This window comes from Rhagoletis zephyria, unplaced genomic scaffold (assembly GCF_001687245.7).
Source record: "Rhagoletis zephyria isolate East Lansing unplaced genomic scaffold, Rhagoletis_zephyria_1.1 Rzeph_scaffold_08378, whole genome shotgun sequence".
NCBI lineage: Eukaryota > Metazoa > Arthropoda > Insecta > Diptera > Tephritidae > Rhagoletis > Rhagoletis zephyria.
This window is the reverse complement of record NW_016165458.1, coordinates 585-27,592: the sequence shown is the minus strand read 5'-3', so window position 1 is coordinate 27,592 and position 27,008 is coordinate 585. Positions and strand designations below refer to the sequence as shown.

At 35.7% G+C, this 27,008-nt stretch overlaps 4 protein-coding genes across 5 annotated transcripts; 3 read left to right on the top strand and 1 right to left on the bottom strand.

Annotated features, from left to right (window-relative positions):
• The first annotated feature begins 1,920 nt into the window (after positions 1 to 1,920).
• LOC108375014 (uncharacterized) lies at positions 1,921 to 3,036 on the top strand. 2 transcript variants are annotated; one of them, XM_017631084.1, is made up of 2 exons: positions 1,921 to 2,611; positions 2,715 to 3,036. In XM_017631084.1, the coding sequence occupies exons 1-2, from the start codon at positions 2,045 to 2,047 to the stop codon at positions 2,898 to 2,900; spliced, it is 753 nt and encodes a 250-aa protein (XP_017486573.1). In that variant the 5' UTR covers positions 1,921 to 2,044; the 3' UTR covers positions 2,901 to 3,036. The 2 variants fall into 2 exon arrangements, with proteins under 2 accessions (XP_017486573.1, XP_017486574.1); XM_017631085.1 differs by having other exon boundaries at positions 1,921 to 2,626; positions 2,730 to 3,036.
• Positions 3,037 to 3,116: 80 nt separating this feature from the next.
• MFS10 (major facilitator superfamily transporter 10) lies at positions 3,117 to 5,695 on the top strand. Its single transcript, XM_017631083.1, has 2 exons — positions 3,117 to 3,647; positions 3,786 to 5,695. The coding sequence occupies exons 1-2, from the start codon at positions 3,404 to 3,406 to the stop codon at positions 5,258 to 5,260; spliced, it is 1,719 nt and encodes a 572-aa protein (XP_017486572.1). The 5' UTR covers positions 3,117 to 3,403; the 3' UTR covers positions 5,261 to 5,695.
• Positions 5,696 to 7,160: 1,465 nt separating this feature from the next.
• On the top strand, positions 7,161 to 8,603 carry LOC108375012 (uncharacterized). Its single transcript, XM_017631082.1, has 4 exons — positions 7,161 to 7,262; positions 7,324 to 7,430; positions 7,536 to 7,707; positions 7,770 to 8,603. Coding segments are annotated over exons 1-4 (888 nt in total). The 5' UTR covers positions 7,161 to 7,261; the 3' UTR covers positions 8,378 to 8,603.
• Positions 8,604 to 12,217: 3,614 nt separating this feature from the next.
• Positions 12,218 to 23,110, bottom strand: Nep1 (M13 family metallopeptidase neprilysin 1; the record flags this gene model as incomplete). The annotated part of the gene is made up of 8 exons (XM_017631081.1): positions 12,218 to 13,558; positions 13,631 to 13,827; positions 14,423 to 14,542; positions 14,612 to 14,774; positions 14,842 to 15,845; positions 15,957 to 16,074; positions 18,166 to 18,293; positions 23,057 to 23,110. Coding segments are annotated over 8 exons (2,057 nt in total), but the record flags the coding sequence as incomplete, so codon positions are not given.
• Positions 23,111 to 27,008: the final 3,898 nt, after the last annotated feature.

Genomic DNA, 27,008 nt, shown 5'->3' with positions numbered 1-27,008 from the left:
CACAATGCGCAGAATCATTTGCTGAGTATGCTAATAATTAATATGCAAACATATGTATGTACGCAATAAAAACAAGCTTTCGAGAATTGCACCGCGACGAAAGAAATCGCACAGCAACAGTAAAAACCTTTCCACGAAGAAGTCTAACTAGATTCTGAAATGCAACAGGGAGAAATGTCGTAATCACTGATTTCATTAGTCAAATATGGCATTGCCAGCCATGATGGACTCGTTTGGTACACTTAGAAAAATATTATTTTTCTTTATCGCAGAACAACACTGGCAAACACCGATGGCCTACCAACTGTCATTTTGACGAGCAATATGATTGCAAGTTTTTGTGTGTTGGCACTTTGATGTCTTGAAATAAGCATTTGCCGCATGACGCCACCAGACAAGATTCTCTCAATTTCAGTGTTTAAAAACACTTAAATCTTTAAAAAACTTGCTGAATAATTTCCTAAAACGTAATCGTAAATAATCCCATAGGGAACAGATTTTTATTTTGACTTAATATCAAAATTGCATCGATGTTACCACCAGCACCCTTTCTTTCATATGAAAATATGGCTATCAAACTATCAAATTGCCTCCAATAGCTGTCAAGCAATAAGCGCTGACATATATTACACCCCATGAGAAATAGGCGGTCTCCATTGGAAATATATTTTTTGACATGGTTATCACGACATCAGTGTTTTCCTGTGGAGACAGGACCCTAAGTAGGTCCGTCACTGCTGACAGGAGTTTCAAAGATAGGGGTACAGTTAATTGCCTGTACGATATCATAAAAAATATATTAATTGTACACGTTATGTATATCTGAAATTCTCATTTCGTGTTGGCAATAGCCATGAAAACCATAATGAACGTGCAACCCTGTGCCAAACTCGACATAACCACCTCTGAGCAAACTAAGCAGAGGCCATTTAATTTGGCAAACAAAAGTTTGTTTGGCATAACACCGACCTTAAACGGCGTTTCAACAACAACCGAATCACGTNGGCCATTTAATTTGGCAAACAAAAGTTTGTTTGGCATAACACCGACCTTAAACGGCGTTTCAACAACAACCGAATCACGTGGTACGCTCTCTCAATTACGAACGGCGAATCAACCTGTTTGCACGACACATTCGTGATGCACTTTGTTCTGCTTCTTTTAGCGGGGAAGAAAAAATTGGTAGTGGTTTCATGTTTTGAGCCTCGAGTAAAAAGTCTGAAATTTTAAGAAAAAGGCATTTGCTATGTTTTTATGCATACGGCCCTTTGTTTCGTTAGAGGTCTACGTTTTTCCTTTCAGTGTATTCACAATAGCTCAATGAACAGTGAGCCCATGATTCAATAATACAAGGTTCGATAAATTGACAGTTGTCTCTCTCGCACCGCTCCCTTAGCGGTGGCACCGTGTTGCTTCTTTGCAAATTTACATGGAAACAGTGTAGCTTTGGAGTGAAATAAAAGTATAAGCTTTTGTGCAATATGTTTATTTGTATATGCATATGAAGCATATTTAACTGATGAAAACATAAGCATTGGATGTTTATATCAATCTCATAGTAGTCTTATTTTAATTTTGAGTCATTTTGCAGTTTTTAAACAGCTAAATAGCATATAAATTACGTAATTCACGTAGATATATAAATATTACGTTCAACATTTCGTTTAAAATGCCAGATTTCCTGCAAATACTTTAGAATTTACAAAAGGAATTTCACTACTAATTGCCTACTTTGCGTACTTTTCTACTACCATTTTCGCAACAAGGGATTGCATTCTTGCCCTTTCTCTGTCCTTCGCAAATGCAACCTTTTGTAAGGGAGTGTCAAACCGCAGCTGTCAATAATTATCTAACCTTGTATTATTGAATCATGCAGTGAGCCAAGCTGTCATTACCAGATCATTACTGTCAAAGGTCTTCTTATCAGATATGTCAAAATTAGGCGGCGTTCATCGCGAAAATTGATTTCTGTGGCAACAAATAAATTTGACCTGTGCAAATTTGGATAAGATTTTCATGTTTGTTTTTGAAATACACCACGGGAATGCCATATATAAAAATCACTCAGGACATGTTCAATAACATTGAATACGATAGAGCAGTTATTGGACAAAGTGAAAAGTTAACTGGAAAGATGGCCAACGCGAGCGAGTGTACACCCACTGTTCTTATCGTTGCTGATAAAGGCGATCTTAACGCGGCAGCTTACCATTTGGCCCGATCACTGCAATACCCATTTGCGCCTGAAGTTATTGTTACTGTGCTCGTTGCTGAGTCGACTCGTCCTGCATTCCTGGAGCGGCTGCAGGCTCTGTTAAAGCCGATCCCAGCTGACGTATCTCAACATGCTGAGCGTAACAAGATTTTGGCCCTTATAGCTAAACATAATTGGGAAACCATTTCTATACCAGAGTTTGGAGCAAACTCTCCTGTAATAGTGTGTGATGTCACACATGAACATTTAGGAAATGGTTACAACGGCGTCGTGACACTTCATACATTTCGAACTATACAAGAGTCTATCAGCTTATGCGTGAAAGAATCTATAAAACCAGTAAATGCATCGATTTGGTCTAGTAATCATGCAAGCGCTTACGAAATAGGTTTGAAGATACCGTGTATCAACATCTTCATTGATTGCTATCAAGTCTCACTGGATCCATTGAAAACGACCAATGCGACTACGGGAACTGGAACCTGTGCTTTGGTGNAAGATACCGTGTATCAACATCTTCATTGATTGCTATCAAGTCTCACTGGAGCCATTGAAAACGACCAATGCGACTACGGGAACTGGAACCTGTGCTTTGGTAGAGCAGAATTACCATTACGAAACACTCAAGCTGCAGAATGGAGCTAAGAACGTGGTTTTTCCTATAGGAACAGCTATTGCAAATTAAAAAAGGCCCGTGAGTTATGCGGACTGAAACTTTTTAAAATAATTTCGTTCTTGTATACATCAATTAATTTTAAATGTTTTTATACCTGTGAATAACACGTCTTCCAAAATAATGTAATAAATAAATTAAAAATATAGCCATAGCCTTTTTCCTTTCCTCTCTGACTAACTACATATATACTGAAACATGAACATACATATATCCTTATTTTGTAAAAATATAAATAGATAAAAAATGTTTTATTGCCTGTTTTCGTTAGTCGTTTTAACTATTTGATATTTGACATCCCTCAAAGGCATTATTACTAATCCACTAAAAACATTGTGAGCTGGCAACTCTGCGGTTGAGCCAGCTGATATTGCATTTCATTTGCTTTTCTGTTTATTTAAACAAAATTACCTTGTACAATTTATTAGTTCTATTTATTAAGTGCATAAATAAAGTTAAATTCGCATTTTGCGTGCTTTGAAAGGAGCCTAGGCCGAGGAAGTGATAAGCTAAGAATGTTTCGCACAAGCAATTCACGTAGCGTTAGTAGAGCCGTTGTAGACGATTATAGTGATGCAGGCTTGGCACGCAATTATGCTGCGGAAGATTGTGCTGATGACGACATAGATTTTCACAGAGATTTTGCTCGTAATCGTAGAGCGGTAAGCGCGACCAATATATACAGTAATGAAGATAGCGATGAATTAGACACAAATGAGGGCAGTTCTGCTGATACGCCTCTAATTAGAGAAGTTGAAGGTTAGTACCTATACATGCATATATACGTACCCTATAAATGTGTACACTTTCAACAAGTATTTGTTTGCTTGTAACACAAAGCAAATGCGATTTGAAAGTGTTTTTCCCAACACTTAACCTATTCCATTGTTGTTTCAGATGATGGTACCTTTCCAAAAGCTCGGCATATTTTTGGATTTATGGGCTTCCTTGGTTTTGCCGTAGTTTACGCCATGCGCGTTAATTTGTCCGTAGCTATAGTTGCCATGGTGAACCAAACAGCCATTCCTGAAGACAATTCCACTAGTGTAGATGATACTTGCCCAGTTCCAAAGCCAACGAATAATACAACACCCACTAAGGAGGGAGAATTCGTATGGGATGAGGCCACCCAAGGTCTTGTATTGGGTTCATTTTTTTACGGATACGTGCTGACGCAAGTCCCAGGTGGTCGCCTAGCAGAGCTGATGGGAGGAAAGCTGATTTATGGCTTTGGTGTGCTTATTACAGCAATTTTTACTCTCCTAACACCAATCGCTGCGTACTGGGATTTGCCTATGTTGGTACTTGTACGAGTGTTAGAAGGCATGGGTGAAGGTGTTACCTACCCAGCCATGCATGCCATGTTGGCTCACTGGATACCACCATTAGAGCGCAACAAATTTGCAGCTATCGTATACGCAGGATCTAATATCGGCACAGTAATCTCAATGCCATTAGCAGGATGGCTGTGCTCTTTGGATTTTCTTGGAGGTTGGCCATCAGCATTTTACATATTTGGTTTGCTGGGTATAGTTTGGTTCGCATTTTGGATGTATCTGGTGTATGACAAACCAAGCGTACATCCGCGCATATCTCTCAAAGAGCGAGACTACATCGAACGGAGTTTACGTGCTATGCAGCCTCGAAATAACAGCGATTTACTATCTGAATCTGATGTGGATGTCATACACACAGCTGCTGAGGAAATACCGTGGCGTTCAATCTTCACCTCGCTACCATTGTGGGCAATTTTAATTACACAATGTGGTCAGAGTTGGGCCTTTTACACGCAACTCACAGAATTGCCCACATACATGAGCAATATACTCCATTTTGATATCCAATCAAATGCAGTACTAAACGCCATACCATACTTTACAAGCTGGATAGTGGGTATTGTATGTTCAGGATTGGCGGATTGGATGCTGGAACGGCGCTACATTTCTCAGCTAAACTCGTATAAATTATGGAATTCGATAGCTTCCATTATACCATCGATAGGACTTCTAGCCACCGCTTATGTTGGTTGCAGTTGGATTTGGGTTACCGTGATGCTGGCCGGTGTTGGTTCCTTTGGCGGCGCTGTGTACGCTGGTAATCAAATGAATCACATCGCTTTAAGTCCCCGTTACGCAGGCACTATGTATGGTCTTACGAATTCTGCTGCAAACATATGTGGATTCTTAGCGCCCTATGTGATAGGGCTTATCATAAATCATCATGAAACCTTGGCACAATGGCGTATTGTATTCTGGCTGGCTGCGGCAGTAAATATTGGTGGTAATTTCATGTATTTAATATTTGCCAGCGCCACAGAACAGAGTTGGTCCCGTATTCCACATCTAGCTGCAGTAAGCCATGTGCGCTCTTAAAAAGCCGATTTGGGCCCGGAAATTCACAACAGTGGAAATATTAAACGAATGGATGCTATTATATCCGAATACCTATGTATGTACGCAAACGTGTGATAATTTAGTGTTTCTATTTTGAACAATGGAATTGAATGATGTATGTTGTACGTATGTATGTACATACATACATACATACATATATCATAAGCTAGTGCGAGCAAGCATTTAGGTAAAAACTCCTAAAAGTATTTTAAATAATTACCAATTGAATGTATGCATTCCTATAATCATGTATGTATGTATGTACATACATCCATATACAAATATGTATGTTCGTATGTTACAAATGTAAACTTTGTGGTGCAATTTTACTCAATATTTTTTCAGTAGTATGTATGTAGACATTTTAAACGAGAACATTATTTATTCTGTTAATAAAGTGCATTTTTTATACAAATATGAGTCTATATCGATGGCTGAGTGGAAGATCGGCCCATCTCGGCGGCCAGTTCGAAAACGTCATATTTTAAAAGCTTTTCAAAAACGCCCTTCTTCAGAATTTGAGTTAAGAATGCCCTATTTCAGAAATGTGGTTGAAGAACGCCCTATCTCAGCTGCCGATACAAAAACGCCCTTCTCAGCACATTGTCAATGTGTTTTTAGCTGAGATAGGGAGTTTTTGAGCCGAATTCTGAGATAAGGCGTTCTTCAACCATATTCTAAGATAGAGTGTTTCTATCGTTCCCACGACAGCCGGGTCTACGTAATTGGAATGACCCAGGTTTATATCTGGTCAAGGACTGTCACTCCAACAACACTCGCCAAAAACTTTGGGGAATCTGTATGCTGTTACAACAAAATCATCATAGGGTGTTTCTCAATTAGGGCGTTTTTGAAAAGTTTTCTGCGATAGGGCGTTTTCGAACTGGCTGCCGAGATAGGTCGATCTTCCACTCAGGTGGCCACATATTCTTTGAGAACGTTTTTAGGGGGTTTACTGTACCTCGTTTACATTTCTTTGGTAGTGGTGAACTCGCTGCATTTTTACGGCATTGTATAAAAAACTGTGATGGAAAATTAAAATTTTCAAATTGTACCTATTTTGAGAAAAAATTGTACCCAATAAAAGAGGCATATGTACGTAAAAAATTAAATCACGTTCTTATGTATACACGACGATGCCATTAACGATTTTTAAAGCCGCACATCTGCAGAGAAGGTACGTATCGGTTTTGTGCTGACTGTCATTTCCACAACTTAGCGGTAGCCGGCATTTTTGACATTTTCTTATGTTCATATTGGGACTTAATGAAATTTGTGATCTGCATGCCAGTTAATATCTGATTATTAAAGGTATTAATGGTGTTGTGGCAGGGACATTCTTCCAATTTGAGGAATCTCCTTGGTTTTCCCCGACAAATGGGAAGAAACCTTTTCGAGTCGACCGAGGCCCAATTAAGCTTTTTTTGACAAGGCGACTCATTTTCGGCGACTTTTGCAATCTGATGTTGGAGCAAGAATATGATGTTGCAGCGGGATCTGATTCCCTTGGTAAAACCGCTGGGTATTTTGTTGCATAACGGTTTTGAAGCACTGGAACACATCTTAAGTTAAGGCAATGAAAGAAACATAGCGTTCATATTACGCGTAAAAATCCCATAGGGATCTGTCTGCACCTGGGTCGAATAAGTGGTGAAATTTCGCAAAGGAGGCAACTGGCGAGGTTTTTTGGTTTAGGCCGACGAAAAATTAATTAAGTAGTTCTGATAAAAATTAATAAGGTTTGCCGGGAAATAATTTGGTCACGTGGGAAATGCACCCAAATTGGTGGATTTGTACCGTATGTAACGTGAAGTTGAAAAGGGCCAAAAAGGTACAACAGAACATAGTTTTCCATCACTGGTACCAAACTACCAATTAACAAGTAACGAGAATAGAGTGGATTGCCACTTTGAACAACAGCCAGCTGTTAATGCCTTGTCGCAGAAATTTGCATTGACAAATATTAAGGGAATAACAAAAAGTAACAAAATTTTAATTGTGCACTTATGTTAAAGTTAATAATTTGATGATTGATATTTTAGTGGACGATATGAAACGGACCCGGAGGCGGGAAAAACCACAAAAGAAGTGGACAGATGAAGAGAATAAATTATTATTAGACTACCTATTGGAGAATGAAAATATTGAGGTATGTATGTATGTATGTAAGTATTTGGTTGGTATAATTTCCATTGAACAAATATACTTACATACACGCATATATGTGCATCCCCATACATACATATGTAAATAGAGGCCCTCCGCTTACGTATACTACTCGGCGCTACTAAATAAAACAAAAATCGATGCTACTCCCGAGACAACACGTTGCAAGGTGCGGTATATGAAGAAGACACTACTAAAGGCCGAAACGTGGATCAAGGCAAACTCCAATTGTATAGATTTTGATAGCATCGAATTCAAGAGTCAGATATAAGCATAAGTTATCAACAACGACCATAATGATCTAATTTAGTAACACTTTTAGATACGGTGAATAAACTTTGTCCGTACTATGATCGACTTACAAAGATTTTCCCCATCGAAGAACGCAACACCAAAGTTACAACGACTGAAGCTGAACGTTGGTGTGATGAAGATGAGTTGGTCGCAGTGAAGTCCGAGATTCTCGATGGACTTATGGAAACTAATTCTACGTCAGCAGAAGGTGAATGCTCATGGAGTGAAGACATGATGCTGATGGTAAAGCCAGAGATTATTGATATTGTAGAGGAGCCACTTTGCACGGCAGAGGTGGCGGAGCCTGATCCGGAATTCATATCGGCGATGCCAAAAAGAACAAAAAATGACGATCCCCTGTCCAAGGGAGCAAAGTGTGCTAGTGAAAGACCACAAGGAACACATGAGTGCTCATATAAAAATAGTATTAGTGAATTAACAGAATTTTTTAAAAGGAGAAGTGAGTTGTTTGAAAAAAGAATTTGCATAGAGAAGAAGAAGCTGGATCTGGAGATGAAAAGATTAGAATTGGAGGAAGAAAAAATGCGAAAAGACTTCGAAATACGAAAATTAGAGTTGGAGCAAAGAGAAAGGCTGGCAATGCAAGAACTAAAATATAAGTATAATCAGAAATAAAATTTTAATGTACATTGTAGATATCGTTAGTGTAGTATGGAAAGGGCGTAACTCACATTGTCGCTGAAATATCAAAAGCCCTTACTACATGACTGAAAATCCAAAATTCAGTTTTTGATTGATTACGGGAAATATGTACTATCCCTAGTATTTATAACCGACTTCAAAAAGGAGGAGGTTATCAGTTCGTCGTAATATTTTTTATTTATATTTATTTTTTTTATGTTATGGTAATTGGATCGTGAAGAAATTAACGATAATCTTAAATTTTTATATGAGAATTGGAGTCAATTTTGTTTTTTGCTTAAAAATTACTTGTATTTTTATACTATCTAAAGCTCCCAAACAAATTATGAAGACTTTGCTTAAATGTGTTAGGCTTTATTTACAAACAAAAAGTTTTAATTGGCCGTATAGATAAAAGCTTAACAATTGCTTTTTCTTACAATTTCAGACCTTTTACTTAAATTTATATGAATAAATCCAGTAAAAGGTCTGAAATTTTAAGAAAAAAGCAATTGTAAAAACAACAAGCTACCAACAAATTTTCTAATTTTCTTTGTTTTGTCTCTTAAATCATGGAAACAATTCATTCCCATGGAACTGGCGATAAGGCTGAATATAATATTTAATTTATTTAAATTAGACGAGACTTAATTTAAAAACCTATTAAAATTTGGGAACGAGCGAAAATTAATTGGCAGACTCACAATTCGTTTGTAATTCAATATGATATGATAAATAAAATTTAATACAATAAAACAAGTAAATATAAACACAAGAAAAAATGCTTACAATTTTATGGCGGATTCTATAGCGGGCCAAATGCTCGGAAATGATACCGCATGCGAGTGAAATGCGAGATTTAATCCTGCAAAACTCTCGCAAACAAATCGGGGAAATGATAGCAATATCGAGCCCTAACCGCCAAAAAGACGTAAGTGACATTTTCAATTTTATTTTTGAGGCTGAAATACATCTAAGTAGATGCTCTAGGAACTAGAGGTATACGCCGCCGAGCCACGCCGCCGCCGCCGCCGTGTTTTGTCATTTCTCACGCGCCGCCGCTGAGTTACGAAAATATCGGCGCGGCGGCGGCGGCGGCGTACGGCGCCTATGGAATTTTGTATAAAACTTTCATGATGTATGCATATTGAAATACATCGTTTGAAGGAACTAAACGCTACTCGTATAAAAACACTATTTTACATTACATTTTTAAAGGGTTTTTTTTGCATAATTTGAGCCAATGAACTTTTCAAAAAAAAAAAAACAAAACAGCGGTAGCACGTTTTTCAATCGAAAGCGTTTATTACAGTTAAATTAGAGTCGAATACTGGTAATCTGACGATTTTTATCCGCAGTAGACAATTTTTTTCAATACCACAACAATACTACCACTACATATTGTACATATATACTACAGTTCTAACAGAAGCGCCCTTATTGCATCTAACTCCTCAATTATTGGAGATAAAACAAAGACACGTTGATTTTTCTGTGTATTTTTTTTTTAATATTTTAAACACACTTTTAATAAAAAGCAAACACTTTTTTTTTGCTAATTTTTACATTCGTAAGTTATTTTATTCTAGGGTCCCGTAGACGTATACAAGTACTAGGTAGCTGTGTGAAAACTACGTTAGCATTCCTAAGTGGTGGTCAAATTCCAGGAAGGTTTTGCTGCCGCGCATCGCAATGTCTTCTACACAGGGTTAAAGTCCCCCTTTTTGGTAAAAAATACTATAAATTTTCATAACATTCGGTTCTTCTTAGACAAATTTGGCGCTTAATATTTTAGTGGAAATTTTAACCGTCTATAAGCCATTTTTTAAACAGTGGGTCAAAAAGGCCCAAAGTAGACCAAACCATGTTTTCAATACATAACCCACAAAAAATCGTAATAACTCCGTAATTTAACATAACGGTTGATAAGATTATTGCAAAAATTTATTGATAGCGACATATAATTACCCCAATAACTTAACTTTTAAAATTTTTGTATTTATTTCAATTTAAAAAGTACACACGGATTTGTAGAGAACATAGAGATGTATGTACACACTTCAGACTTGCTTCTGTTCGCCAATCCATCAGCGGCAGACACTCGACATTTTAATTCAAGTAGAAAGTAACGTAATTTAAATTTAAAACTAATTCAAGAATGAATTAAATACAATTACAATCTAAATTGACATGGCGAATGCCTAACGCTAGCGAGATGGAATCTACCTCATGGGCAGTAGCGCCGGCGTTTCCAGACGCATTGCCCGTCGGCGTAAATCTCTACTAGGAACATTTCTGCATCAAAAAGAAGATTTTGAAAAAATGTCGCCATTAACCAGTCTGTAAAATCATGAAATGACTTAGTACATATTAATATTTGATTTACTCTTCATCTGATATATTGATTTACACTACAAGAAGCATTCAATGGTTAGATAATCCAAATAAGCAATTGACAGGATGAACAGCAGGCCGGACCACTGAGTCTATGTGCCTTATTTTTGAGTATTTTTAGTTTGGCCGAACGTAGGTTCGCTTTTTTACATTTTTCGTCATATCTTCGGCATTTACAATTGGATCTTAAAGTATGTTATCTCGATGTTTTTGTCTTGAGGATACACTTTTTTCCAAAGTTTAGTTATAATAAGGGTCAGGGGTGTACGGCGAACTTTGGTTTGTTTGCATGCAAGGGGACACGGTTTAATAGATAGTGACGGCACAGCACAGATTTCGGACCGCCTGAACCAGAAACGCTCGCAAAATCTAAGTGACGCTCGAGGCACGTTGAATGGATGTCGGCAACCCCTCCATCTTATATGGCTCGCAACCTATTAAGTGGCGCAGAAGACAGTCATCAGTTGTGTTTAGAGGCAAAACCTTGAAATAAAGATGAATAATCAGAGGCAAGGCAATACGGGTGTGCATTAGGGTGGCCCAAAAAAGTAACGTCGGAATTTTAATGCTCTCACCCCCCGGGTTATTCTACATCGTAAAAAGTATACATCTATTTTTTTTTTTTTGAAATCAAAAAATATTTTGAGGTCACTCAAAGCGCTAAAAGTTTTCCATGTTATGGAATATGGTTAAAAAACAACTTTTCGTAGAAATGGTATAGAATTCTCGAAAGTCAATATTTTTCGATCGGAAACCTCTGGTTCTCTTAAGGATACTTTCAATAATAATACCCAGTTATTTATGTAACCATTTCTTAAAATTAACGATTTTGTATTGGCTCTTGCCATGGCGTTTTTCGGACTTTTGGCGGACCTATAATGTTTCATTTCAAGATAAAAAAATTTGTTATTTTTTTCGGTATAGAAAAATCCTAGGGGGTGAGAGCATACAATTTTCGACTTTTTCGCAGGCATTTTCCATACTTTGTGCAAAACTCTGAAATTTGCCAAAAAATTTATTTTTATTTTTTTGAGTTTGCCGTTCCGTAGTCCATTCAATTCTTGTACGTTAAAGTGCAAGTTTGCCGTACCTAGCTACTTACCGTTGATTTTTTACAATTTCAATCAAAGTATTTTCGGAAATTTATTGAATTTTTTCAAGTTTTGCATAGAGTTCGAAAATTTTACTTTTATGTTTTATGTTGTAGTATGAACTATATTTTATAGAAAAAATTAAAAACAAAATTTTTACATAAGTTGTGAAAAATTCTCTGTGCCTATACCTTTTCCCGTGACTGTATGTATGTCAAATTTTGAGTTCCTTCAGCGATTAATCTTCGAATGATAAAATCTTTATTTTTATTTTTTTTTTGTGAAATTTACTATATTTATTTTTTATTCTTCTGTTTTTACTAAACTATAAATTAAGTACATATCAAGTGTATGAATGCGATTTTTAATCTTTACACATATACATACATGTATAGATAGGTATACATAATTTATAACTGCTTCAATGAATGACTTTGTAGTTTATATGTATGTACTTGGTTTTTACTCAAAAAGTACTGAATTGCGCTAGATCTACATATGTAGGTATGTAAGTAAGTATGAATGTATGTATGTATGTATGTATATTTTTGCATTAGACAAATTCGCAAATTTTCTTATGGTTTGTAGGTTTGGTACTTTCGTATGATTAGCTGTATGTATGGATGTGTGGGTGTGTATAAAACCTGTAAGCATGATGTTTACCTAATATTAGCTAATTTTATAGTTTCAAATTAACAATTTATACCAACATATGTACATATGTATGTATGTATAACGCTCGTATTTTTTTCCGGACAAAAAACTGTATATTACTGCGAAAAAAATTTGTTTCGCAGTGTCCATCAAAAAAAAAAAATAAATTTTTTACAGTACAGTACACTCTAAGCTAGCGAAATTTATTATAGATTTATACCACCTCTGTGTATTAAAAAATTTATGTGGCAAAAAAGTATTTTTTCATATCAATATAGTATTTTTGGGAAATAGCCGCAGTATCCATATTTTGAATCTAATAAAAGTATTATAATCAAACATAAGTATAGATACGAGCGCCTATGCACATATGTGTACATATATATTAAATGAATATACATATGTATTTAATGAATGTACATATTTATGTATATGTACTATATATACCATCCTAGTTCACATAAGTACGACTTTACATAATTTATGTTTTGAAACATTTATAAAAAAATAAAATCATTAGATACTAATTCTGTTCTTTTAAGCAAACCGCTTTCATTATTTATGCCTCTAAATTACACTGTGCTACCCAATACATTTTTTTGTATATCCTTTCTTTTAATCTTATACAATCTTTGTGTACTACTATATAAATTATAAAGGTATTTATTTAGTTAATTTTCTATACATATGCATACATATACATTGTATTTATGTGTATGTATATAGCGAACTTGTTTTTTTGTTTTTGTTTTTGTTTTTGTTTTTACCACACACTACACTTTTCCACAGGATTCATCGGCGCGCCGAGTTTGCATTTATATGCCTCGGCAAAGTCTTTTGAGTTGGAAAGTGGCGCAAGTACACGTATGAAACCGGGTGAGTGCACCGAAGAGCGTATTTTGGTGACCGCATCCTCGGGCCGCATTGAACCGCACCAAATTTGTGCGTAATTTAAGAAGAATAGTTGATCGTGTGTTAGATTGAGACCGGGTAAAACCGGTTCAGGTCCATGCCGCTTTACCCATTTCTTGTAGGCCTACGTAACGCAACGGGCAAACTGTTTAATTCAAATTCAGAAGATTTCGAAGATTTCAAATAGATCACCTACCCGGAAAGCCTGCTTCAGTCCACCATTGTCCGCTATGTTTTCGCCTTGCGTCATGCGCCCATTCACATACATATCCACCTCTTCGATCTTATATTTGGAATACTGATCGATTATGCATTGCGTGCGTTCACGGAAAGCTTCGATCGTGGCATTGTTCCACCATTGCATCATATTGCCATCCTTGTCAAATTGGCGTCCTATCTCGATGAGAGAGAGAGAAAAAAAACGATCCAATGAAAAATTTATGAATATTTATGTACTTAATTATTTCTAATGAAAATTATAATAAGTATAAGAAACAAGTAATTTTTAAACAAAAAAACACAACCGACTTTAATTCTCATATAAAAATTTAGGAGTAATCGTTAATTGGCTTATGATCCAATGATCGGATATCAACCTTCGCCTTTTTTTTGAAGTCGTTTAAAAATAGAGTTAAAGGAGTTCTCTAAATTAGCAGATTTTTTTTGGATGTTTTCTGGTATCAATAGAGAGATCGATATATGTAAGGGCATCGATAACAAAACCGATAAATAAATAAATAAATATTTGGCGATAATCTCCTTCGATTTGTGCTGTGCGTCTAGATGTTGCCACACAAGCGGGAGGAACCTATCGTTTTTCGCCGCCTCCAAACACAAATGGTTTTATGTGAAACCTTTTCAACCGTTGTTTTAAAAAAACTTTTTTCTAATTTAGATGTTGGCGTGGTTTTGAACCTCTGATCTGCCATGTCGTAGTAAGTAAATCTTGTTTTCTAAATAAAAAATCTTTTTTTTTCCCCCACATTACCTTTATCATCGAAGCCATGAGTAATTTCATGTCCAATTACGACACCGATTCCTCCGTAGTTTACAGATTTCGGATAATTGTTGCTATAAAATAACGGCTGGAATATTCCCGCAGGAAAGACTAAAAAGTATTGTAAATTGCTTTTATTGAAATATTTTAAAGCAACAGCTTATTTTCGCAAAAAAATACCTATATCATTCTTGTTTGGATTGTAGAATGCATTCACCACTGCCGGCTCCGTCGTCCATTTCTCTTTGTCAACAGGCTGATGTAGCAGTTGTAAATTCTTATCCGAGTCCCATTTCAGTATATTAAGCACATTCTCCATGAAATTATCGGGAATTATTGTGAGCTAAAAGATAACACATCAATAGATTCATCTACACTAACTATTTACTTAATTGGAACTTCACACTCACATTTTCGTATTCCTTCTCCAGCTCCGTTGCGTTGTTGAGTATTTCCGGATAGCCGATCCGTTCATTCATTGCGTTCGCCTTCTCCCTAGCCACCGCACGCGTCTCGTCATCCATCCAATGATTTTCTGCCAGCAGCTCATTGAATGCCTCCCGCAGCGTATGTATCATTTCCAGCGCTGTATCTTTGCTCTCCTGATTGAAATTGTCGCGTATGAAGAGAGCACCCACCGCCAAGCCCAGCTTTTTATTCGTCCATTCTACACACTGCGACCAACGCATGCGCTCCGACTGCACGCCCAACAGTATCTTTCGGAATTCGATGCGTTCTCGCTGATACTCGTCGATCATGTGTGCCATTATGGACATCACCAAACGCCAGATAACATAATTGTGTACCACACGCCGATCGGCGGTCTCTACTATTTTTCCCATTTCAACAAGATATGGCATAGCATAGCTAACGAGCACTTCATCCGGCAACAATTGAATATCTGGTCCCAAAACTGTTTGTAGAAATATTGTCCAATTCAGTTGTGGCACTTGTCGCTGCAATTCGGTTAAAGTGATTTTCTTGTAGATGGCGCTGGTGTCGTGACGATCTGCTTCGGGCAGCGAAGCATTCACTAATTTGATCTCGAGTTGCACCACCGCGTCTAGCTCCTGTGCTGCAGTCGCGGGATCAGCACCCAATAATATTGCCGTCTGTGTCATGTACTTATGGTAGGCTTTCAAATCATTCTCACTGCTCAGCTTCAGATAGTAATCGCGTGAGGGGAGCGCCAGCTGTAGTTGGTCGATTTGCAAGATGTTAATCGACGAGTTCTTATCATCGGCGCCCACATAGAGTTCGACAAGTACTGGTTCACTATAATTACCACGCATGAGGCCCATTAACTGCTCGATGGTCATGTTCGGTGGCTGCCAATTGGGCGTGATCACAGGCCAGCCGCCGAGCGATTTGAGCACCTCCTTCAGGCGACCCTCTCCAATTTTGCGTATTTGAGCTAGAAGGGAGAAATTGCTTAGTACTCGTATCCTTTTAACATATGTATGTACATATTTATTATAATTTTTGTTTGAGTGTGCGTTGCCAAATGAGCCTCGTCTCGACTTACGTAAATCCATGCAGCTTTTGTAAAACTGTTTCGCCTTGATTGTGGCGTTGTTGTCATTGTCATTGATGGGCTCCTCAAGCACGCCTTTTAACACCACCTGTTGCTCGTCAGAGAGAACCTAGCAGAAATATTTGTTTTCATATATTATATATACATACGTATGTATATAATATTGACCTTCCATCTTAAAGGTAATTTATGTCTATGTGTTAAAAAGTAATTTTCTTATGAATCCTAATAAACATTTAACGAGAAATGCAGAAAAATTAAGCAGCATCAATGAAAACCTTTTCGATCGCGAAAGTACCTTTCTTTACTTGAAACACAGATCGTCTAACGCTCCTCTGGAAAAGACTAAGTAACATCGACTAAAATGATTAATTGAAATCGGTTACATGAGTATCTATGATAAGCTTGAGTCTGTGGTCTTCAAGTGATTGGTTCATTTCTTCGCATTTTCTTCCGCTTTGAAATGTGTTTATTGAAAACTGTGGGTTAGGGAGAATAAATCGAGCCCTAACCGCCATAATAACGTAAGCGACATTTTTTTCAAAATTTTCTTTTTGATGCAGAAATATTCCTAGAGCATCTAGATGCATTTCTGCATCAAAAAGAAAATTTAAAAAAAAATGTCGCTTACGTTATTTTGGCGGTTAGGGCTCGAAATATTTATCTGTGTTCGTATGGAATAGTAGCTTATGTGGCATTCCCTTTATTCTTTACAGGGACGGAAAATAAGCATTATTTTTTAAATTTTAGCCAAAAAAAAAACAACAAGTTGTAATCGTTGTAAAACAATTTCAACTATTCTCATGTATTTGTGTTCGTACGTTCTACTGTAATTTACAATTATTTTTACTTTTCGAGTTTAATCAATAAAGTTTAAAAATAGTAATTAATATTTGAGTTATATTTTTTCGCTCAAAGCAAATAATTATTACTTGATTTGTATTTTTTCGATCAAAAATTATGATTATTTGCTGATTATTATTTTTTCGCTTAAGAATAATGATCATTCAAAATACTCAAAAGCTATACGAGCTAGCATTAAGCCCAAAAGTTTCAGGTCAAAATTTCACTAGATTGCGTCTGTATGGTTTTTTCAATTTCATAAATAATCATTATTTTTAAGTGCAAAAATAAAACTAAATAATAATTTTTATTTCTGAGGGAATAAATAAAAATCATAAAATAATCATTATTTTTGAAAAAATGAAACTCAGTAATAATAATTATTTTTATTATTTTTTTATTACTTATTTCTTGCACGCTTATTTGCCCAAAGTTCTTCAACGGCTCGGCGCCAGTGAAGGCTCAGTTATGCAAACTTTGCTCTGCACTGCGAATGCTGCATTATACTAAGACAGGGCTGCCCACGCTCCTTAGCTATGAGATGCCATATTGAGGTTAAAAAAGTGCCAAAACGTGCCAAATAGTAAAATAAAAGTGCCAAAGAAGGTGCCATCTTGTTTAATCCTTCCCATTTAGCAATTAAATAAGAATTACATTTCTAAAACAAAAGGGCGATGCCAAAATAAGATAAACCAGTTAAATAATCTTTAGAAACTAGAAAATATTAGTTGAGAAAAATAGATACATGCAAAGGATTTCACAAAAATGTACTGAAATATAACTATTTTTGAAAAGTGCCATTTTGGCCATTTTGTGTAAAATTGAAAAATTAAGTGCCATTTGATGTAAAGTAGGGCCAAAAATGCCACGGTTTGAGCCAAGTTGGCAGCCCTGAATACAGATATATTTTAACTTTGCAGCGTGCTTATGGTCGATAACCTGTCTGAGATGGACCAAAATTGTATTCGCTTGCGATTCCGGCTCTGACTGGTTTCACTGTAGTAACCAAAAATTATAAGATACCCAAAGTAAAAAAAAAAATGAAAATCTTGCAAAATAAAACACTGACTTATTAAAATTTATACGTACATACTACATATCGCTACCTTACTTCACCACGGCCCTAACCAGCAAATTTTTTATTTTACAGGAGAAGCAAAAAACATTCTAAAAAAAGCAAATCGAAAGCTGCAAATAGAGCTTTTTAAAAAGTTGCATTATTCCGTTGTTTTTGGCAAATTTTTAGCAAAGGTGTATTTTAATATATCCTACCAAAATCTGTAAAAAACGCAGTTTCTAAAGATGTGTTGGTTAGGGCTTTTGTGAATTAAGGTACCGATATGTATTTTAACCTTACCTCGAATGTACTAATGGAGCTGCGATCTTCGGGTATGATATGTATCTTGTTCCATGTGCCACAGGCGAACTGAAAAAAGTTTGTGCAAGGGTCCGCTGTTGTATCCATGGCCGAAAGCAACGAGGCAGCTGAAGAAGGAAAATCAAGTACATATTTACATAAGTATGTATGTTCATATGTGTGTGTTGTATGCTAACATCTTTCAATTAAAGACTACTTCACTTATAATTACGGTGACCATTCGTACCGATTTTAGCGGAACAGTACCGATTTTGAGAAAATTGTCCCGCTGAATATTTTTTAAAAGTCGCGACGCCGATATTTTATATTTGTACCGATTAAGTCCTGATTATCAGTGTTTTCTTTATTAATTTAATAAGAGTTTTCCTGTACTCTGGCCCAAAAGATAGTCGGTTATATTTTCATAAAAAATAATAAAATTTTTTTAAACAAAGAAAAGGAGTCAAAACTTGCTAAATGTCTTTTACCTATTTACATTCTCGCCACTGTCTAGCACATTGCATAACCAGCACTACATAACTCCCAATTTAAAACTTCGCACAAAAATTATAAAAATTCAACAAACTTTAACAATTACACCCAAAATTTTTAACTTTTTTAGTAAGAATTTTACAACCCCCCTGGGAGTTTTCGAATTAACTTCGGCCATCAGGATTTCCCCTTCATAACGTTCATTTCCTTACAGTGGTTCCATATAGCATACAAAGCTGGCCAAAATACAAAATCAAATCAGACCAAGTTGAACTTGCTTTCTTGTAGGTTCTTTGGGCCACCAATTACAAATTTGATGCCAGATTTTAAAAATTCAAAATCGCGTATCCAATATGCCGACCTGAATATTCAAAAAAACATTTAATTTCAACAAAAATTACACACTTGGGGTTTTGGGGGTTGCTAACTACTAAAACACGGTGCTATAAAAAAAATTACGACATCCACTCGAAACAAAACTGAGTGTGGATTGTAGGTGGGGTCGAGTACCATATGCAAATAGGTTTGTCATAGTTCCTAAACACTCTATTTTTTTACTAAAAAAAATGTTATTTTCATAATTGATCAATTGACTTGACTTGATCTAAAAGAAAATTAATTAACAAACAAATTGATACCTTACTCAATAACCTAGGATAAAAATAGTCTAAGTTAAGCAATTTCAGTAGAAATAAGGCCTTCAATTTATATGTGTACATGTACCGGACATTCAGATTTTTTGAGCAGTGAGGCTAAGCAGCTCATCATTACTTACTCAAATTTGATATAAACATACAATGGCTCTTTAGCGAAAATTTGATTTTTCATAGAATTTTAGGAAAATGGACGTGACTGGATTTGAAGTTGGAATTGCATTTGCAAATTTTTTGCCTGCTGCCATAGCAACCGTATACATTTTGTTGTTGTGAATTTACAAATGCAACGAATATGCAAATCCAAGAGTATATGCACAAGATCCTGAACAACTCTATTAACTCCGATCACGTTTTTAGAGTATTTATAACTGTGATCCACCTAAACTTTTTAATGGAACCAGGCTGGTAGTGGGAAGTCCGAATAATATATATCTTTATATACTTATTTGTTCACCACGACCGACGTCGGGTACTCTGCCATACATACATATGTATACACATATTACAAATAATTAAATAAATTTACAATATCGATGCGAAAAACTTTTAAAACGTTTCTATTTGTTTCATTTGTTGTTTAACGTAATAAGTCTTACCATACGTCTATGGCTCGTATACCTGAGCAAACAGGTTGTGCTCCGCATTCACGCACACACACATACGTATGCATTTAAATATGGATGTATTTATGTATGTGCAAAAGCACATTCAAGTGTCCGCTCTAAACCTTTTAGAATTCATTGAGAAGTTAAGTTTTCAAACAAGGAAATGTGCAAATGTCAGTGTATACTTTATCGAAAGAGGTCAGGGTAAATGGGTTGTACATATGTATCTATCTGCAAAAAACAAAAAACAAAAAAAAAACATACATAGATATGAGCCGTTTATTTTCAAAATGACATAAGTAATATCCACATCTTCTGCTTAAATGATTGGCACTTCTAATTGAATGCATCTGTAAATCGTTCTACCGTCATAAACATACTGACAAAACTTTTTACGGTTTGGCTGTTGAAGTTGAACGAATATCAGACGCGTTCAGATACAGGTAAATGATCACTCATTGAAGTCGAATGGGATGAAATGACTTATGCCACTTTCAAAATAAACGGTTCACTTAACTGCCACGTACATATGTATATGAATGCGTATGTGTTCACATACATATATATGTACATATGTATACAATAAACAAAGGAGTGTTACTAAATGTTACTCATACGCCCGGTAGAACTTTCGTAGGTAGGAGCGTTTTTAAATCAGTTGTGTTTGAAGCGGTGATTCATGAACCGCCATCGGCACTGTGCGTGTGTACATGCATACTTATAAGTACATATTTATACATATTTATAAATAAGTACATGTTTGTGTATAAAATTCGATATTAGCACGAGGAACGCAACCGGCAAATTGTCGCTGGCACATTTAGTAACGCTGCTATCTTTTGCATTGTAGAGCAAAGTTTTTGCAAAAGGTAGCCAAGCATTTAACAACTAAAAGTTTCTAAGCAGTTTTTCTAAGCTGCTTTGATAAATGAAAGAGTTCCATTTAGCATGGTAGGTGTTCGTGTGTGTCAATTCGCATTATGTGCGTTGAAAAGTGAATTTGCTTGGAGGAATTATAATGAAATACATAGGTATGCAGTGTGTGTGTGTGTGTGTGTGTGTTTTTGAGCTGGAACTTTAAACATTTTAGTCTTATTACTTTATTTTTGGTCTGGCATTAATAAGACATTTGTGCAACTTAAAAGCTGGACGTCAAGTCAAGCAGAATACACACGCGCACATACTCGTATTTCATGTAGGATCTAACATTCGAACATGACAGTTACATCAGCAACAACAATAGTAAAAACAAAAACAACCAACATGGCAACAACCTTTCCACAACGGCATGAGCAACATTGAGAACAACAATACCCAAACTTATTTAGTTGATACAGTGGCAACAATGGCAACACAAACATATGTAAGTATGTATATATATAAGTATGTGTGTATATTTGAACAAGTGAACATTGCCGTTCAGCCAGCAAATAGTCCACTGGAGAGCTCTGCTGGGGGAAATTACATGTTTGTGCCACCAATCAAAATGGCTGGCAATGTCATGTTGTAAAACGGCTAAAGAACATATGAAATGCATTCTGAATTGGACGAACGCTTGCCAGTTTCCCAGTTTGTCGGTTGGGCTGTTGAAGTCTTACTTCAGCCATCCGTGCGCTTGCAGCGGCATGCGGACAGAAGCTGGGACAGAAACTTGATGTACATTGTTGACAACAAAGGTTGTCATAGATGTCATCGTTAACATTATGATTTGTTGTTGTTCCTACTGTTGTTAGCATGTACTTACATACATATGTATGTATGCATGTGTGTAGTTTTATTGTTGTTGTTTTTAATTTTCGCGCACATTCACAGTTGCGAACTGCATTTATTTTCAAATACATACATTAGGGTGCATCGCCAAAAAAGTTGCTGTTTTTTAACGAAGGTATAAAATTTCTTCCTTTTTAAAACTTCCGCCAAAATATTTCGGAAAAATATTAATATTTACATGACCGGAACCGATCTGAAAACACCTCCAAAAACCTTATTATGTAATTATTTTGATTCCGTTGATAAATTTTTAAAAATCTGAAAGCAGGCCTTTTGGGCTTCAACTCTTCTATCATCTGAGGTGATTTTTCGGGAAAACATATTTCTAAAAATTAATTTAATTCATAAAAAACTCGATTTTGGAAGTATTTTCAGAATATTTTTTTTGCAGAAGTCTTAAAATATAATTAACTTGATACTACCGATCGAAAAAGTTTTGATGTTTTTTTTTGTATGGAGAGTGGTGCGCCCTAATGTACATTCATATGTACATATACATACGTATATGTCATATTTCCCATAAGTACTTTTTCAATATATTTTTTTTGTGTTCTTTTGTTAAAAATTTAAGCGACTGTCATGTTTCTGTCATACATACTCTACTACTCGACAATATAGTCCGTTTTTCAGTTCTTAATCTGATACTTGTGGTTTTCATAGAATTTTATTTCTATTTTATGTGATTTTCCACATATGTATTTTCTCTTGGTATTATGTAAGGAAGGAAAAAATGAATAAATACATATGTAAAGAGAGTTTTGATAGTCGATGTTGGCAACATAATTTTTACAAACTTGTGTATTTATTTCAGAAAAAATTGATTTTTTGTCATAGGCATTAAATTGATAAATTGAGGAGGTCCGTAAGCTTTAATTTTTTTAATTAACTAAATTAGTAAACCCCTCAGGGATTTCTAGCTTAAAATTCACTTAACATTAATAATTTGTAACGGAATTATAATCAGCAAATATTACTTCATTTTTTTTAAACAGTCCTCAACTCCTTAAACACTGTTCATAATATTAAATTCCGTGTACACTAGACCGTACCAGAAAAAAAGTTCACTGCATGTCCCTGATTCTAAGGCAGTGGTGGGCAGCACATGCATAACTCCATAAGCTAGTGAGGGAATAGTATAGTTCAGTTTTGCAATACACGGCTGTGGTTTGAACTTAGTTTAAACGCTCGAGTTGGCTGGTTTAAACTAAGGTTAGCCAATCAAATATCAGCCAGTTGTACAACATAAACGCAGTTTACGTAATCTATGTTTAAACTGGCACTTAAAACCTGCCCCATATATTTAATACTTTAAAAATAAATTAATTACATTCTCTGATGTACATACAAGTATATATACAGTATTTTTACCTGTTCGAACGCAGTCCTCTGTTAAGCAAATATTCTGCTGAAGAGTTTTTGCACCTGCAAAAGAGAAAGGAATAAGTGAGATTGTTTAGCTGCTTGTTGCTCAATTTCAAAAAAAAAAATAAATAAATTTTGTTAATACATATTTGTATGTATTTACTTATATTTACGTAGAAGTAAAAAAATCTTTGCCAAAGCAAATAACTGCAATGTACATTAGCAGGAAATGGATTTTATGGAAAACGGCATTTTTTCTGTCTGTCTGTATGTTTGTTTGGACGCCCATCACTCGAAAACTAAAGCGAGGAACTGAATGCAGATTTCACCGCTGTATTGCTAGACGTCTAATTCAAAATATAGAAAGGGTGCATTCCGAAACGTCAAAATACAAAGCATCAGTCTCTTTTATTTCTCAACCGCACTAGAAGAAGAAGTCTAGCTTGCGCCACTTAGTAGAAAACTAGCATCTAACCGTGGTGGCGCAGGTTTAGAAATAAGAGAGGCTGATGCTTTGTTTTTTTTTAAGTTTTGGAATGCACCCAAACAAAAAAAAAAATTAGAGAGTTGCCACCTGTAGGAAAATTGCAGTTTGGGTAAATTGATAAGATAAAGTAAATATAAATTATATGTCAAAAGAAAAATATTTAAGCACGCTTACATCCGAAAATATTTTTGTGGAAGGTTGCCACCTGTTTGCAAATTTTAATTTAATTAAATTGATGAGATAAATTAAATATTGCAATACGGGTAATCAAACTAAAGAGTTTAGGAAAGATTACTGCCGAAAATATTTTTGAGGAGGGACCTACAGTTTACGCCGACTCCGAACGGCGATTGTATATTTAAGAGAATCACACGTTTGCATTTTACTATAATAAAAGGCTAGGCAATTAAGGTGCCGCAGTCCCAAGAAAAATACCAGACAATCTAGGATTTAAAATTTAAATATGTATAGGCAATTGGAGTTTTTAAGCGATATTCTTAAATCCTTATGTAAATGTATTGGATGTAAAAACATTAATACTGTTACACACTTAAACGTTTAACGCAGACACTCAATGGACGCGAACATGCAAATGCACTTCTGCCTGCAGAAATACTCTCGACTTTATGTATTTAGTACGAGTACGTATCATCGCGTCGGCTTATAGCCATTCATAGTCCATTTATGGCGCTGGCGGTGAGTGACACACAAGATGTAAACGAGATTTTAACACTTTCTGCACGATTGACAGAACCCTGCCGTTGATGAAGAGGCAGCAGGTGGAAACCGATAGCATTCGTCAGTGGCGGCAAGCGCCCCAAAGGCTTGTTCGTCAGAGTATCGGCCAAGCCCTTCAAATTCGCTTATCTGCCACACAATAAGTGGCGCGCATTCACTTGCACTGATTCTGCAGAAACCACACACACATTCGCACACAACTTTGCATGTGAAGCGTAAAGCAGTGTCAGCAGCAGTAAAAAGTTGGAATGCTATCCCAGCCAGCATTTTCAATCACAAGCAACTTGAAATCGAGTATTCTTAGCGCGCAACTAATCTCGGAAGTGCTCTCTAGCGAGTCGTATAGCGACGGTGAGCGCGTCCAAACGATTATAAAGCGAGCNGGGTGATTAAGAAATCGCCAGCTAGCAAGCAAAACTGCAATCAGTTATTGTATAAAGTAAGTACATATAATTAAAAAAAAATATATATATTTTTGATGCAGAAATGTTCCTAGAGCATCTAGATGCATTTCTGCATCAAAATTAAAATTTTGAAAAAAAAAAATCGCTTAAATCTTTTTGGTGGCTAGCGCTGGATATGTAGATCATAAAAATACCCATACTTGAGTTATATAGCTTCATACAAGTACATACTAAATATGCTTTTAAAATATAAATATATATACTATTATGTAATCAAAGAAATATAAATAATACAATTTAAACCAAAACACCTCATATACATACATATACTAAATATACTGCATATATAATAAATAAAAAATATGTACTTTGTTTGAAAATCAAAAAAAAAGTCCAAACAATTTCAGCTCAGAAAGTCAANATTTTGAAAAAAAAAAATCGCTTAAATCTTTTTGGTGGCTAGCGCTGGATATGTAGATCATAAAAATACCCATACTTGAGTTATATAGCTTCATACAAGTACATACTAAATATGCTTTTAAAATATAAATATATATACTATTATGTAATCAAAGAAATATAAATAATACAATTTAAACCAAAACACCTCATATACATACATATACTAAATATACTGCATATATAATAAATAAAAAATATGTACTTTGTTTGAAAATCAAAAAAAAAGTCCAAACAATTTCAGCTCAGAAAGTCAATATGCAAACGAAGTACTTGCAATACACTCTTTGAAAAGACACATTTTTCTCGATTAAATCAGCACTCTTATAGCTGTCATTTAAACCTGAAAAATCAGGTTAAGTTAAGTAATACCTTGCAAGTTTTATGCATTTCTGAATACTATTAAATCGGTGATTTCACAAACAGAGCTAGCGCCCGAATAGAGCTTTGAAGATCACAGAGAGCTTTTACTCTGAGCGTTTTTATATCAGCGATGGGCAGAGAGAGCTTTTACTCTGCATGCGCTTATTAAAAAAAAATGTAAAGAAAGCTTAAAAGAGCTTTGCCCGCAGGCAAGGCAGTGCCCAGCAGTGGTTTATATACAATGCATAGAAAACTTTAAAAAGCTACTTCCGCAGGATATAATCTGTTAGTGATTGTTATAGTATTTATCTAAAGAAAGTTCTACAAGCTCCTTCCGCGGGATGTTTCCGTTAAGACTGATATAAAATCTATAGAAAGCTTTCAAAAGCTCCTCTCACGGTATATGCTTTGGGCGTGACTAATATGAAATCTATATAAGGCTTTAAAAGAGCGTTTCCTGTGTCAAAAAGTAGGTTAAATTATGTTTAGGTTATTAAAATTAAAGCAAAGGACTAAATAAAATATCCTTTGTTATGCTATTAAGAAAAAAATACATAGAAAGCTTTAAACAGCTTTTCTCGGGTATTAGTTTTGATCCTGACCGCTGCGTTTGCCCTTCTATACATAGCACTGTTACGCTTTCTACGCCTTATTTACCCTTTCCTTGAGCTGAAACGCAGATACCTCACCATGTCAGAGAGGTCTAGCGGTAAATTGTCCATTGTAAAATGTTAATTACCCCGAGCGGCAGGTACTGGATAAAAAAAAAATTGGTTTTCATAGGCGAGAAGCTATTTTACCTGGATCAAATACCCGATGGGAGTTTTGCCAAATACCTAATTCTCAAAACCATATAAGTTTGTGAAACAAAGAGAAAAAAATTCATTCTCATTTGCAATATCCTAGAGTGCCGCACTACAGCCCTCTAGTAAAGAAACTTCGATGCAGGAGAATTGACCTTTCATTTATACTCATGTAGAGTAGTGGGCAGATGAATTTTCTCTGAAGTTATATCTATGTACATTAGACTGCATCACAAAAAAAGTTGCGGTTTTCCGCTGGGATTACAAAATTTATTATATTTTACGACTTCCACCAAAATATTTCGGGAAAATATTAACATTGCCTGAGCTGGACCGATTTGAAAATACAGTACCATTTTTTATGGGGTGTGATGCAGTCTAATGTATGTACATATGTATGTAACTAGTCACCTTTATCAAAAATTCTTTCAGATTCAGGAAGTGCTGCCTTTTAGCGCCTCTAGAAATTGAATGAGCCTTAAACAGTATAAAACCAGATGCCCTGAGAGGGTTTGGCGGGGGCAATAATAATGCTGTGATGGAGTTGATAAGGTAAATACTTATGGACAGAGTGGTTACGACGACCCCGCCCAACCAACAGAACAACGTAAGTTTTGCTAACTGTGCAGTCTCGTACACTTTTTGTATCCAGAAACATATAGAAAATGACTACAGTTTTCGTTTATTTTCGTATCCAAAAAACG

What these genes read in the sequence shown, in the direction of transcription:
- MFS10 (XM_017631083.1), top strand. Translation starts at nt 3,404, where the DNA reads ATGTTTCGCACAAGCAATTCACGTAGCGTTAGTAGAGCCGTTGTAGAC. An exon ending in TCTAATTAGAGAAGTTGAAG is followed by an intron (nt 3,648 to 3,785) that starts GTTAGTACCTAT and finishes TTGTTGTTTCAG; the next exon opens with ATGATGGTACCTTTCCAAAA.
- LOC108375014 (XM_017631084.1), top strand. Translation starts at nt 2,045, where the DNA reads ATGCCATATATAAAAATCACTCAGGACATGTTCAATAACATTGAATAC.
- LOC108375012 (XM_017631082.1), top strand. An exon ending in TGGAGAATGAAAATATTGAG is followed by an intron (nt 7,431 to 7,535) that starts GTATGTATGTAT and finishes ATATGTAAATAG; the next exon opens with AGGCCCTCCGCTTACGTATA. An exon ending in TGATAGCATCGAATTCAAGA is followed by an intron (nt 7,708 to 7,769) that starts GTCAGATATAAG and finishes TAACACTTTTAG; the next exon opens with ATACGGTGAATAAACTTTGT.